General features: G+C 42.4%; 1 protein-coding gene across 1 annotated transcript; it reads right to left on the minus strand.

Moving 5' to 3' along the window:
- Positions 1 to 11,496: 11,496 nt before the first annotated feature.
- Positions 11,497 to 12,430, minus strand: LOC147145369 (E3 SUMO-protein ligase ZBED1-like). The gene is given in 3 exon segments (XM_086036082.1): positions 11,497 to 11,532; positions 11,743 to 12,303; positions 12,305 to 12,430. Coding segments are annotated over 3 exon segments (723 nt in total).
- Positions 12,431 to 13,683: the final 1,253 nt, after the last annotated feature.

The raw sequence follows: 13,683 nt of genomic DNA on the forward strand, positions 1-13,683 counted from the left end.
GGGTTAAAAATAACAAAATCTTGGGTCAAAAAATGGACCGGTCCACAACTTGGGTCAATTTGACTCACCTTTCTTGGTTGTTTTTGCAGGCAACAACCCCAAAAATGGGCTGTTTTGTACAAAACAATGCAAGAGAATGGGTCAAATTGACACAATTTGTGTATCGGTCCATTTTTGACCAAAAATTGTGTTATTTTTAACGCAACTGTGTTTAGAGTGTAATACCCTGGCTCAAGTCACCTATCTAATCGTATGTGCCAAAGGCCTAATCGAACACAATTCACAACTGAGTGTATAAAATAACTTTTCAAGAAAGATGGTAAACCTAACTGTACAAAACGATATAACATGCAAGGAAAAACATCAAAAGGCTTACAGTACATGATGCTGCTGTCGACGTCCTGTGTCAGCATTGCAAAACCCTGCAGCCTTAAATACTTGAATGGGTGGATGCATTCATTTCAAAGAACAGTTTACTCATTGGAATTCTTTGAGAATGAATGCAATTAAGGATAATCAGAAGTTGTTTAGTCATTCATTGGTGTCATCGTTGTGAGTTGATTCTTTGTGGTTGTAGCAGTACTTAACATCATTTGAATTCCTGTTAGGTAGAAACCTATGAAAACAAATTCAAACACAAAAGCCGACAAGTCGCATTTAGGCAAAAATACAGCCACTCCTATGAGCAGACATCCTATCACAGGATTCTTCCAGTGTTGGGTTATTACATGATCCCAAATTTTGGATTGTTTGTCGCCATGGTCCGCGGCGAAACTCTTTGAACTTTGCCGCGTAATTCGAGCATCTCAAACATGACGCGCGGATGTTCATATTTTCATTTCTGAATGTTGGTGCATAAGTACGGTGTACTTAGGCTAGGTTCTCACCGCAGGTCTTTATACTCAATTCGGATTAAAAAAAAAAAAATCGGATTATTTTTGTATCAGCATTCATATTACGTTTTAAATGCGACCTCGGTCTTTCCTGCTGTATGAACACATGCATGTGCATGAAAGAGACCCGCATGCGCAGAAGAAGAGACTACGTCACTCCCGGCGTTGTGTTTGCGGAAGTAAATGTGGTCCAGCGTGTCGGTTCGTTTATACAGTGAAGCAATTAGGTAGGAGGTAGAAATAAATACAGTATTTGGGGAGAATCACGCGGCGACGCTTTAATATCTGATTTCATGGAGACATCACGAACGATGACGTCACTAACGAGCCGTGGCTGCTATGATCGCCATAAATGTCCACTTTATGCTTCATGTTTCAAGTGGGATTAAATTAAAGTAAAATACAAAGTCAATAGTGTTACTCAAAACAACTTTGCAGATTCGATCCCCCTGCAGTCTCCCTCCACCTGCGTGCAGTGCATTTTGGGCTCCGGATGACGTCAATGTGAGATGGATGTGACCTGGCCATACAGACGGGATCGGAATGGAAAAGATCGAATACGTATCTGGTCTAGGAATATATATGAAAGCGACCCAGGTTGCATTTGAAAAAAATCGGAATTGAGCCGTTCGGACCGTCATAAAAAAATCAGATAGAGGTCGCATATGGACAAAAAAATCCACTCTGGGTCGCATTTGCCTGCGGTGTGAACCTAGCCTTAGTTACATGTTTGGTGCCTCTTTGGCACGTCAGGTCTGGCGTGGGTCGGGCAGTGTGCACTTTGTATGGGCGATGCCATTGCGTGACCTCCACAGCTGTAGTCGGCCTCTAGTTACAGTATGTTTATTTGAGGTAGTTTCACCTCTTGTTTGCCATTTGATTTGCTAGGGCATGTGTCATGTTGTACATCCTATTTGGAGTTTTTAGATATAGTGTGCAGCTGGGCAATGCACACATATGCTGCATATTTTCAGAACCACACACACTCCTTTTATACACTCTAGCATCCTTGCATCAATTATACTTGCGCCTACGCCTGTCTGCACGCACACTACTGCCATACCTGTGCTGTTACCTGCCTATTCTTGCAACAAGATTGAAGCTGCCAAACCCCATCTTCACTCCTCATTGTGTTCTGACCGACACACGGGGGGCGAAAAGAGCATACTACATCTGAACCACATCAGTCCACCGTAGGCTCTCGAAGAGGTTATTCCTTTTATTGTATTGTATGTAAAGTGCTTTGTTACAGCTCTAGCTGTTATGAAATGCACTATATAAATACAATTGTATTGTATTGTATTGTAAATATAGTTATATTGTTACTGTGTCCGACTATCAAATCAGCCCTGTATTCCAAGCCAGGTGGAATACCTTTAAAGCAGCACTGGGCAAGAAGTCGACCTTAATAATTTTTTTTCACAACTCTTTTGATGAAACATTGACTTACAAGTAGTTGAATAGGACTTTTGTCACGCCATGGGGGGGTCTGTATCGTTTTTACTGGCACACAGCAACTCTGAGGAGGATGGAAGCAACCCTTGCACACAAAAAAACACAAATGTCCTGAATTGCTTTATGACATACTCACTTCATCCTTTCGCTATAAGGACGGACGTCGATTCGAACGGCTACGCGCTATTACTGTTGTCATAGCAGAAGCCCCAAAACAAATAAAAAAACGAAAGTATTGTTTGAACAAAATTTGATTCATCAACTCATCGCTATTCATCTTTCACACAGCCACTGGAAATAGAAGTTTAATTCAGTCCAACTTGCAGGCCAGCGAGAGCTCAGGATTTCACGACACTACCTGCTGGCGCACATGGGAAATGTGGTTGACTTTTCTCAAAACACTACCGCTTTTGTCAACATGGAGCTGCCATAATCAACAAAAACTGACATATGACAGTGTTGCTTTTATACAAATTACTTAAAAAAAGATTAAAAAAAAAAAAAAAAAAAGTAGACAACAAAGCTTTGTGTTTGTTTGGTTGGGCTTTTTGCCACCACCGGGATAACACTTTTGTGAGAGCACAAATCTGCACAACATGCAAATTAGGATGACGTCATGCAGAACAGGCAAATCCCAAGGGGAGCTAATCGATCCGCGATTCCTCTCCCCGCGCATGCGTAGATAAGAAAACAAAGATGGCGAACGTGCGGATCGGACGGCGCTTCCAGCGGCTCAGGAGACGCATCTTCACAGCAGGTAAAGTCAGCAACGCGTATATCCAATTTATTAATATGTATTTCATAACGTCGGTCTGTCTCAAATAATAGCTTTGAACTCAGGTTTACGGCGATAGATTGCAATCTTATGATACGTTTCACTGTTAGCATTAGTACTTGGCTAATGTAGCTCTGTTTTCAACATATCTGTCGCCATACTGTAGTTTAGTCACTTGTACCCACAATTCAGCACGTTAACAAAAATGTATGTATTGTATGGATGCTGTTAATAGCTCTTGCTAAATTGGGCGCTCCATTTTATTAATTTAAGTAGTCTCACAGAACTCCAAAAAACAAGGACATTATCGTGTGTTAATGTAAAAGAAAAATACTTAAGCAAAATGTCCCATAATTTGTTTCTACTTTGTAGACATGTCACTGAGTCTGATTGTCTTTGAGCTATCTTTAATAGAAATGTAGTGACACGAAAGGGCAGTGAGGTTTTATAAATATTTTATAAAATTGTATTGTATATTCTAATAAATTATTGATTGTATATGAACAAGAAGACCAAATTATTATATATCAGTACACATTAACCAAGTATTCAATGGATTTTGAGTTACATTCCCCAAAAATCCCAGTTTACAATGCTGTACTGCTAAAATATTATTGACTGTCAGGATATCTATTTTGAAGGTTTCATGCACAAGCCAACAAAGTTGCGCACATTTTAATTGAAAATATTAGTTTCAATGCAATTTTTTTTTCTTTTATAGTAATAGCAACATGATGGCTCATGTCATGCCTGAAGAACAGTAGCAGTATCGATTCGATCAAAAAGACAAGGGTAACACTAATTCATTTTCTTTTCAACACACAGTTTATCATCACTTTCCTGTGAAAAACACTTATATCGAATTTTTGAATTTTTTTTAGTTTTCATGTTAATGCGATGTCTGTAAAGCGGAAACACTATTTACGTAAAAATAATAAAATTGAAAAAAATGGAGGTGTTTTTCACATGACAGCGACGATATGCAGCTAACAAGATACATTTTTAATCCAGAGCCACATTTATTGATCATCATTTAGTTGAATAATTTATTTGGATTACGTATTATCGAAGTTACCATCATCTCAAACAGTATATACTTTGCCTGATAAATATTTTTATGTAATTACCGTATATTTTCAGAAATGTAGACAGTCATGTCCAGCATGATCTCTTTGGTGACGGTCACAACTCTGACCCTGCATGCTGACTTGAAGTGTGACTGCAAGTCACTGGTGACGGCTGAGATCCAGATGGAGTGGGCTGAAAAAACAGCTGAGTTGGAGATGGAGGCAAACACTGATGACAATCTAGATCGACGATGAACATATGCCCTCAGATGGACCGCCTGACTTGGGGGACGATGTCAATGACGACGTGGAGATTGAAACAGAGCCACGACAAAATGACAACATAGAAATTAAAACACTTGACAAAATCATGAGTACTAAATTGCATAGTTATGCAACACATCAGAGTATAATAGACATCAATTATTTCACTGAGTATGTTATTTGTAGATAGGCATAACATTTATTATTCAGTATCATTGGACGCGATGAACAGGCAATACTTTTTGTGTAAAATTGTATTTGTGTACATCAGTTTCAATTAGTTGAAATCTGATTTCTGACAACACGTGAAGAATTTAAAAACATTGTTTGATACATTTTCTAAGGATGTAACGATTCATCTAAAATTAATTTAAACTGCATGAAATATGCATAGAGGTAAAAATAAATAAATAAAAGAGATTAGAATCAACGCCATGTTAACAATAGCCGCTCTCAAATTATTTGGTGTAAATTTTTCTCTCCAAAATGCCTCATCTCTTGCTGGAGAAAAAATGATTGGTACCAAGGAAGGGTGAAATATGTTTACAAATCCAACATTTCCTTTAGTATTTATAGGTAGTTTCATAGTATTAGTGCAACTCAGCATTGTGTATTGGTTTTTAGTTCAATTTTAAAATGCACTAAACATTCAGCAATAAAATATTTACAGCCATAATTTCAATTACTGGTACTCCACTGAAAACAAGTCAGGAATGCTGGTACAACCTGCACATTTTAGTACAAGTTGAATGTACTATCATCTTTCAGCACTGGTCTTTCTTCTTTTGTACGATACCTTAAAGAGTTCTAACTGTAAGCTGCTGATAGTCATATAAGAGCAGCAGCTTGCTGGTGCGATTATGCCGCAATTTACATATGATCCGATTAGTCAACTAATCGCAACTCCTGTTGGTGAATTGTCGACTAGCAAAATAATTGTTTGTGACAGCCGTATTTGACACTTGAATCTGGGCTGGAGTAAATCGTTACATCCAGGACATTTACAGTGGATCTATTAAAATAATTTCCAGAGAAAACATAATGGGGTATGCTGAACAGGTAGAGGTTCCAATGATACTGCAGTGGACTTCGGTGGTGGTTTACAAAGTGCTGCAGCTGGGCTGATTTGCTCAGAAGGAAGAAACTACAAAAGAAAAAGAGATCATTGTTCATTGGATGGCGGCACGGTGGTCGACTGGTTAGCACGTCCGCCTCACAGTTCAGAGGTCGTGGGTTCGATCCCGGCTCCGGCCTCCCTCTGTGGAGTTTGCATGTTCTCCCCGTGCCTGCGTGGGTTTTCTCCGGGTACTCCGGTTTTCTCCCACATTCCAAAAACATGCATGGTAAGTTGATTGGACTCTCTAAATTGCCCCTAGGTGTGATTGTGAGTGCGGATTTGTCTCTGTGTGCCCTGCGATTGGCTGGCAACCAATTCAGGGTGTCCCCCGCCTACTGCCCGAAGACAGCTGGGATAGGCTCCAGCACGCCTCGACCCTTGTGAGGATAAGCGGTATCGATAATGGATGGATGGAGGGATGTTAATAGGATTCAGATGGTTTTATATCATGCAACCACTTGTCAAGATAAAATTGAGTAAACTCAACGTTTTTTTCAGTGTACTGACAAACTATTTGATTCATATAAAACACAGTGACATTTCATATATTTTTCTAGGAATACACAATCACAAGTTTGCTCCATGGGGCGGATTCATAATTTGCTCTTATTATGCATACTAGATGTTATATAGAGACTCAACTGTTCTACAACTAGGTACCGATAAAGGCTGCTGGTGGTTTGGATATGCCAGAGTTACAGAGGAGACAGAGTGAACTCCCAGTCAGCCCTGTTTTAATGTTAAGTCACCTGCATTAAAGCCAACTCCGATGAAGCTGACGTGTGTGCATATATTCATTAATATCCAATGACATTACACTACCAACTCATAAAAAATATACACAACACACACTCTCAGTGTGTGTGTCTCAGTGTCTACAAACACGGTATACTGTACTTATGAATATGTAATATTTGAACCAAAAAACATGTAAGGACGACAACAACACTCAGTAAGATGTTAAAGCGGATAAACCTCACTTGTGTCACTACATTTCAGTTTAAACTAGTTCGCAGGATAACAAAATAGCCCTCTCTGGCATGTCTTCACTATACAAGAAATTATGTGCAACATTTTTTCTTGTGCATTAAACACTACTTGTTTTTTTTTAGTTCTGTGAGAATACTTGATTAATCAATAAAAACGGAGCAACCAAGTTAGCAAGAGCTATTAACAGTATCCATACAATACATTTTTGTCGACGTGATAAATTGTGGGTACATATATACGTTGAAAACAGAGCTACATTAGCCAAGTACTAATGCTAACAGTTTGATTAGTTGGATTACAATCTATCGCCGTAAACCTGAGTCCAAAGCTATTATTAGAGACAGAACGATGTTATGAAATACATATTAATAAATTGGACAGACCGGTCGGGCCCTCCGGCCCGGCCGGATGCCCATTTTTGGGGCGGAGGGGTGGGGGGTGACAATAAAATGGCTGGACTAAGCATGGCCCACTAATCGGCCCTCATGCGTGTGACGCGCTCGCGAGGCGGCCAAATTTCATCTCAGCCTAATCGGTGAAATGCTTCTTTTTAGGCTTATTTCAAAACAACTTGTGTCCGGGAGTATATTCAAGCTGCGCGCAGCACTCAAGTATAGCACATCATGCATTTTCCTACTTAAGGAAATACGCTGTAGCAAAACTGCTGTGTAGTAGTTTGCTTTTATTTTGAAGGCCGGTGGGGGGGGGGGGGGGGTCGGAACGGGCGGGGGCCGACAATGTTTATGAATATGGCCGGGGGGTCGCGGCCGGAAGGGTACCCAGGTCAAGGGTGGAGGGTCGCGGCCGGACGGGCCAAAGGGTCAAGTGCCCAGCTCTGTTGATAAGAATGAAAGTAAACTTTGATACATGATTTTTAGCTGTATTTGTTGTTGTTATTTTCTGTAGTGTTTTTTTTTTTTTGCCATTGAATGTTTCTTTGGTTGAAAAGAACTTCAAAATGCTTTTTGATGAGGAAGTGTATGGTAAATTTCTTGCAAAACGGCCAAAATTCTTCAAATTCTTCATCAATGCAAACTTAGCAGGATACACACAGTAAGCAATACACAAACATACATTCAATTATGTTTCATTTCAAGGTAATTTTGATTGATCAAAAGCATAGGAAGTTCAATGCTGCAGTTCCCATGTCGACCTCTTGGGGTCGGTCTTCATCCAGCACTGTCGATGTTCATCGGGGTTTGTGAGAAGAACCTTCTGGCTTCCCGCTGGGGGGAGGCTCCATGAAGTCTGTTTTAAGGCCATTCGAATCCATATCCGTTGTCTGGAGAGGTTTTCAGATGGCGACGAGTGGCTCCTTATCAGGATTTTGGGTCTTCCTGAGTCCTGGCATGTCCTTGTAAAATCCAATTGTCGGGGTCCCCTGGTGATTCAATTGTTTTTAAGTGAGGCTGGAGCAGACTTGATGACATCTGGCTGAATCAGTCTCATAACCTCAAGATGTGGTCCACATGAAGGCATATTCGCTACAGTAAGGAGGCACTTTAAAACCATCACAGAAAGTATTACATCAGAGATGGATGCCGTTGATGAGCATATATCCTTGATCAGTTCTTCAAAAAGTTCCAGGAGGGCTGTTATGTTATCAATCAATCCCCACTGTGATGATGTGAATGTGGCAGGTAGATCAAAGTCAAGGGCATAAACGCCCAATGCCCGTTTTTGCTCAAGAAGACAATGGAGCATATAGTATGTGCTATTCCATCTCGTGCTGACATCTTGTTGCAGTCTTTTAGTGGGCTGGCCGAGCCGTTTCTGTATGCTCTGAAGTCTTGCATATGCTAAGGGGGAGTGGTGGAAGTGACCCACAATGCGTCTCCGTGTGGCAATGGTGTAATTTATAGTGCGCTGTGACAGCACCGCATGATGAATAGCTTCAGGGTGTGTGCCATACACCCCAAACTTGGTAGCCCATTATCAGTCATAGCGTTCACCATATTCCGGGTGTTATCTCTGAATATCACGTGTATTTGTCTTTTAGAATATGCCATGTTTCGAACAAGCTGACGCTAAAGCAATGGCAGGATGTGAGCCGGAAAACTCAGATGCATGCAGAACAGCTTTGTGAAGATGGAAGTCTGAATCAATCCAGTAAAGGATTTGTCCAATATTAGTATCAGGCTGGTAATTACTGACTCTAGATGGATGGCTGATACGGGTTTGAGTTGGTCAGCATGGGTTGAGTGAGCTGCCGTTTTACTGTTGCTGCTGCTGCGTCCGCCTTTACTTCATTCAATGCAGTGATCCTCGTAAACTCACCATACTCCTCCAAATGCTTGTACTTCAAATGCCGGATTAAGTTGGTCGTGTTAAAACCTTTGACCATGCCCCCCCGCGAGATACCTTTTCATGGCATATATTACAAGACGCGAACATCACATCGCTCTCAACAACAACAAAGTAACTCCACACGGCAGACATGTTTGTGTTAATGTGCATGTTAAGTGCAGCACGCCTGCGCAGCAAGAAGAGAGAGTGTGTGTGTGTGTCGGGCCTTATATTCCCCCCACCTGCGTTAGAATACACATAAAAAAAGGCATCCACACTTAACCGCAGTAGTGCGTTTTCAAATGCACGCCAAGCCTCTAGGCGGTAGTAGTTAGCCAAATACTGTCCATTCAGAAGGAACTTCCGTCCTTTGACGTCACTTCTACGAAAGCAAAAACATGGCGCCGAACCGACAAAAGACCGTCAGAATTGCTTTTAAACCTTTCACCGAGAAGCAGTGGTTGGTTGTGGACAAATAAGTAAGCAAAAAGCGCATCAAGAATGGGTATAACCAACGCAGCACCTCGAGAGTCCATGTTGACTCAAGTCGCGCAAGTGACGTCAAAGCATTGTTGTCGCACGGTGACGACGTAAATCTGCGGCTATACCTGTCCAGACGAAAACGCGGATCAGGAGATATCTGGATATATCCGCAACTCTCCACTGCGGCCGGAGTTTTGCGTTTTCACTGAAAAAACTCTGGGGATGTGTGGATGATAGGGTTATCCGCAGGCTTATATCCGGCGTTTTCAAAAACCCCGGCTACGTGTAGACAGGGCCAAAGCCAAAGAATTTGGCCGATGCTGTAGTTCGGGGCAGGGGTGCGACAGCGATTGGCCTGTACCTGTGATCTTGACATGGCACGGAGCTGGGCAGAACTTTCAGAACCTGACACATTTTTGCAGGTGGCTCTTGACAGAAGGAACAACACAGTACACCCATGCGACGGAAACAACGGGGTTTGCAGAGCTGGGCACTCCGTCCCGGGGCCAAACCGGTCCGGCCCTCCGAACGCCCATTTTTGGGGCGGGGAGTTTGAGGGTGACAAGTTTTAAAAAAGGGCTGGACTAAGCAAGGCCGGAGGAGGATTTTAGTCCGGCCCACTGATCGGCCCTGTGCGTGTGACGTGCTCACGAGGCGGTCAAAAGTTCATCTCAACCTACTCGGCGAAATGGACACGCGACAAAAATTGCCTCTGAATGCCTCAAATGAGCCACTACCAACTGTGCGTACTTACTTGCATTGCGCACGTTTGTTCTGCAAAAAGCTTTAAGAAAAACAAACACGGTCTGCAGAAAGAGGAGAAGAAAAGGAAGAGCGAGAAGAAGAATGAGACGAAGAAGGAAATGAAGAAGGAGTCCATTATATTTTATTAAACTGATGGAAATGCGTGTAAACTGGATGCAATGCTGTAATCAATAAATATTGACTAAATAAAATGCTATACCAAAATAAATAGCAGCATATTGTAAAAGAAAAAATTCTGTTGAGGCTTTTCAACATAAAATTAGATAAATGAACACAAAAGGAACTAATTAATTACAAATGTGGATGTACTTCAGTACCAGCAGCTTGAAAAAGTGCTTTGCTGATTTTAAATGTTTGTAAACATGAAATGGTGAAATTTACAAATAAAATAGTCCTTCTGTATCCGCAGCTCAGGAGCATATTCAATATTTAACAAAATAAAAAGGCTGTCCTGAGTTGCAAAAACGAATAATTCTGTAACTATGGCTAAGTTGTATTTTAAAACTGTAACAAGAAATGTGGCTCCTACTTGCAAATGTATCAACTTGACTTCAGACTAAATTGGCACAGAATCCCATTGACTAAACAACATCCATCCATCCATTATCTGTACCGCTTATCCTCACAAGGGTCGCGGGCGTGCTGGAGCCTATCCCAGCTGTCTTTGGGCAGTAGGCGGGGGACACCCTGAATTGGTTGCCAGCCAATCGCAGGGCACACAGAGACAAACATCCGCACTCACAATCACACCTAGGGGCAATTTAGAGTGTCCAATCAACTCACCATGCATGTTTTTGGAATGTGGGAGGAAACCGGAGTACCCGGAGAAAACCCACGCAGGCACGGGGAGAACATGCAAACTCCACACAGGGAGGCCGGAGCCGGGATCGAACCCACGACACTAAACAACATTTCCTTTTAAAAGTGCTTGCAAAACAGTGCTACTAAAACTAAAAAACAGGCCACAATAAAACGTCAATGCAGGTCAATTCAAATGTGCTTAGCTAGTGAGTGTTGTGGACATTTGCAAATTCTTGTGTAAGAACAAGATTTGATCAACATGCTCGGATAATAGTGTGCTGCGCTGCGCAGTGACAATATGCCCTGCAGTCGAAAAAACTCCTTCTGCAGCAACACTAGTGCCTGGAATACTTAGGTACCTCTTGGCAAGCCTGGAAATAATAGGAAAATACACCTCATTCCTACCCCACCAGTCAAGAGGGTCCTCAGAGAGACGGAGAGGTGGAGCACTACTTTTTCAGTTCTTCCTCGGCCCTGGCATAGGCAGATATGGGCTGTTGTACAGGAACATCAGTGAAGCTCTGTCCTAGCAGATTTTCAAGCAGGGATGAAGTCAAAGCCATTCTTTTGGGAGCTGGGTGTTCGGGGGGTCTTTTTCCATCACAGCAGGGGGTTTTTTCTTGTTCCCTCCCTCACCTAAAAACACGTAAACAAAAAACGTTTAAATGTCTATATCCCAACTTAACTTCAAATCATGTTTGACCAAAATGTTAAATAAAAATATTGGATTATGAAGTCTTAGTATAAGGTATAACTTTTATTTTTTTAATAGTGTTTTTGTAAAGAATAAGTAGTTAAACATAAGCATGGTGTCATAGTTTACAGAAAATAAAATTGCAGAATTACCTCTGCAGCCTCAGCCAGTCTGCAATAGGTCTCCTCTCTTTCCTCGTCTGAGAGGAAGGGCAGGCCTTTAAACTGAGGTTCGAGAGCAGCAGCCAAGTGAAGAATTTGCTTCTCCTACTCACTACTGTATCGCTTGTTAAGGTCCTCGTGTATGGCCTGCTTTATTTCCTTGACTAGTGTAGACACTCCAGAGCAGTCCTTTGTCTCATTGAGGAGTTTAGCTTGCAAAGGAGCAACCAGAGAAATAGTGGGGCTGCTCTCCTCTGACACGACAGCTGTCGCATCCTTCAGGGGTTTGAGGGCTGCAATGACATCCTCGGCATTGGTGACATCAGCCTCACTGAGAGTGCAGAGGTCTGACTCTGCTCTCCTCAGCAAAGGTGAAAGAAGTGAGGCAGTGATCCCAGGCTGTTGCGCCAAAAACCTGCTCACCATCTCATATGCACTGTTCCACCTCGTGCAGCAGTCAATCTTCAGTTTGTGCCTTGGAATATTAAGCAGCTTCTGTTTCTCTTCAAGCTGGTGTTTGGCAATGGCACTGCGGTGGAAAAAAGCTGCAATAACGTCTTATTCTCCCCAGCAACCTTGCCACACTCGGCAACTTCAGAGTTCGCTGAGAGGCTAGGTTTAAAGTGTGTGCATAGCATTTCAGGTGAACGAAGCCACCCAGCTCGGCGGCGACAATCATGTTAGCGGCATTATCTGTAACTAAAACAACGTCTTTCTTTGCGATGTTCCATTCATTTAGGGCACTGCTTAACAGCTCAGCCACATTAGCACCTGTGTGTTTTTCATTCATTGCTCTTGTTTGGAGGACATATGAGCTTAGCTTCCACTCAGCGGTAACGAAATGCGCAGTTAGAGTAACAAATGATACGGTGGCGACAGATGTCCACGCATCACATGTAACTGTGATCGTATTTGCCTTTGACAGCGCGGCCATGACTTCTGTTTTGGTTTGGTTGTAGAGCGTCGGCATCGCCGTGTCAGTAAAATAGCGTCGGGATGGTATGGTTTACCTAGGCTCCAAAGTATGTAGCAGTGCTCGAAATCCCTCATTTTCCACGACGGAATATGGACGCAAATCCATGGCAATAGATGCTGAGATGGCCTTCGTAATTCGCTTCGCTTTCTCCGATGAGGCTGGCAGTTTCCGAATTGCTTCCTCGATTGTTCTCTGATCAGTAGCGCCACTTGTAGCCGCAGCAACAGCCAGCCGTCTCCCAGACTCCTTTGTAGGGTGGAATCGACTTACATGACTTCGCATGTTGGTTGTGTTGCCAAAGTATTTTATTTTAGCGCCACACATCTTACATCTAACGTGGCTCTTGTCCAGTTTTCTTCCACTGTCGACATTGTAGAAGCCAAAGTGCTTCCATACCTCAGCTTTTAAATTAGAAGGAGCCTTTCGTATCTCACGGTGAGGTGGGTGGCGGTCATCCATGTTTGTTTTCCTGTGTGTTGGCGTTGCGTATCCCAAAGTTTCCCGGAAATTACAATTGGCGCGCTTCTTAGTTCTGCATTAGTTAGAACATTCTGTATTACTTTAATTAACATATTTAAATAATCGAAATGTGAACCTCAGTGAATCGATTCAGATTCGTCCATTTCTGAATCTCGATGCATCTAAAAATCTGAATTTTCCCCCACCACTATCTGCTACGACCGCTCCCAGTACCTGGATGTCCCCGGTCGCACATAGCAGTGGATTTTGTTACCGGAATCCCTCCTTCGGGCGGCAACATAGTCATCCTCAGAGATGGGCATTCCGTCCCATGGACGGAACGGTCCGTACGTCCGTCCCGGACAGATGCCCATTTTGTGGACTGACGGACGGAGGATGAGAAGTCTTTTAAAAAGGACAGACTAAGAAAGGACAGAAGTGGGTTTTCGTCTGTCCCTCTAATCATCCTTAACAGGGTCAAGTATTGGTTGATGTGT

Source organism: Filicampus tigris, chromosome 7, assembly GCF_054856515.1.
Source record: "Filicampus tigris isolate MCC_2025a chromosome 7, RoL_Ftig_1.0, whole genome shotgun sequence".
Classification (NCBI taxonomy): domain Eukaryota; kingdom Metazoa; phylum Chordata; class Actinopteri; order Syngnathiformes; family Syngnathidae; genus Filicampus; species Filicampus tigris.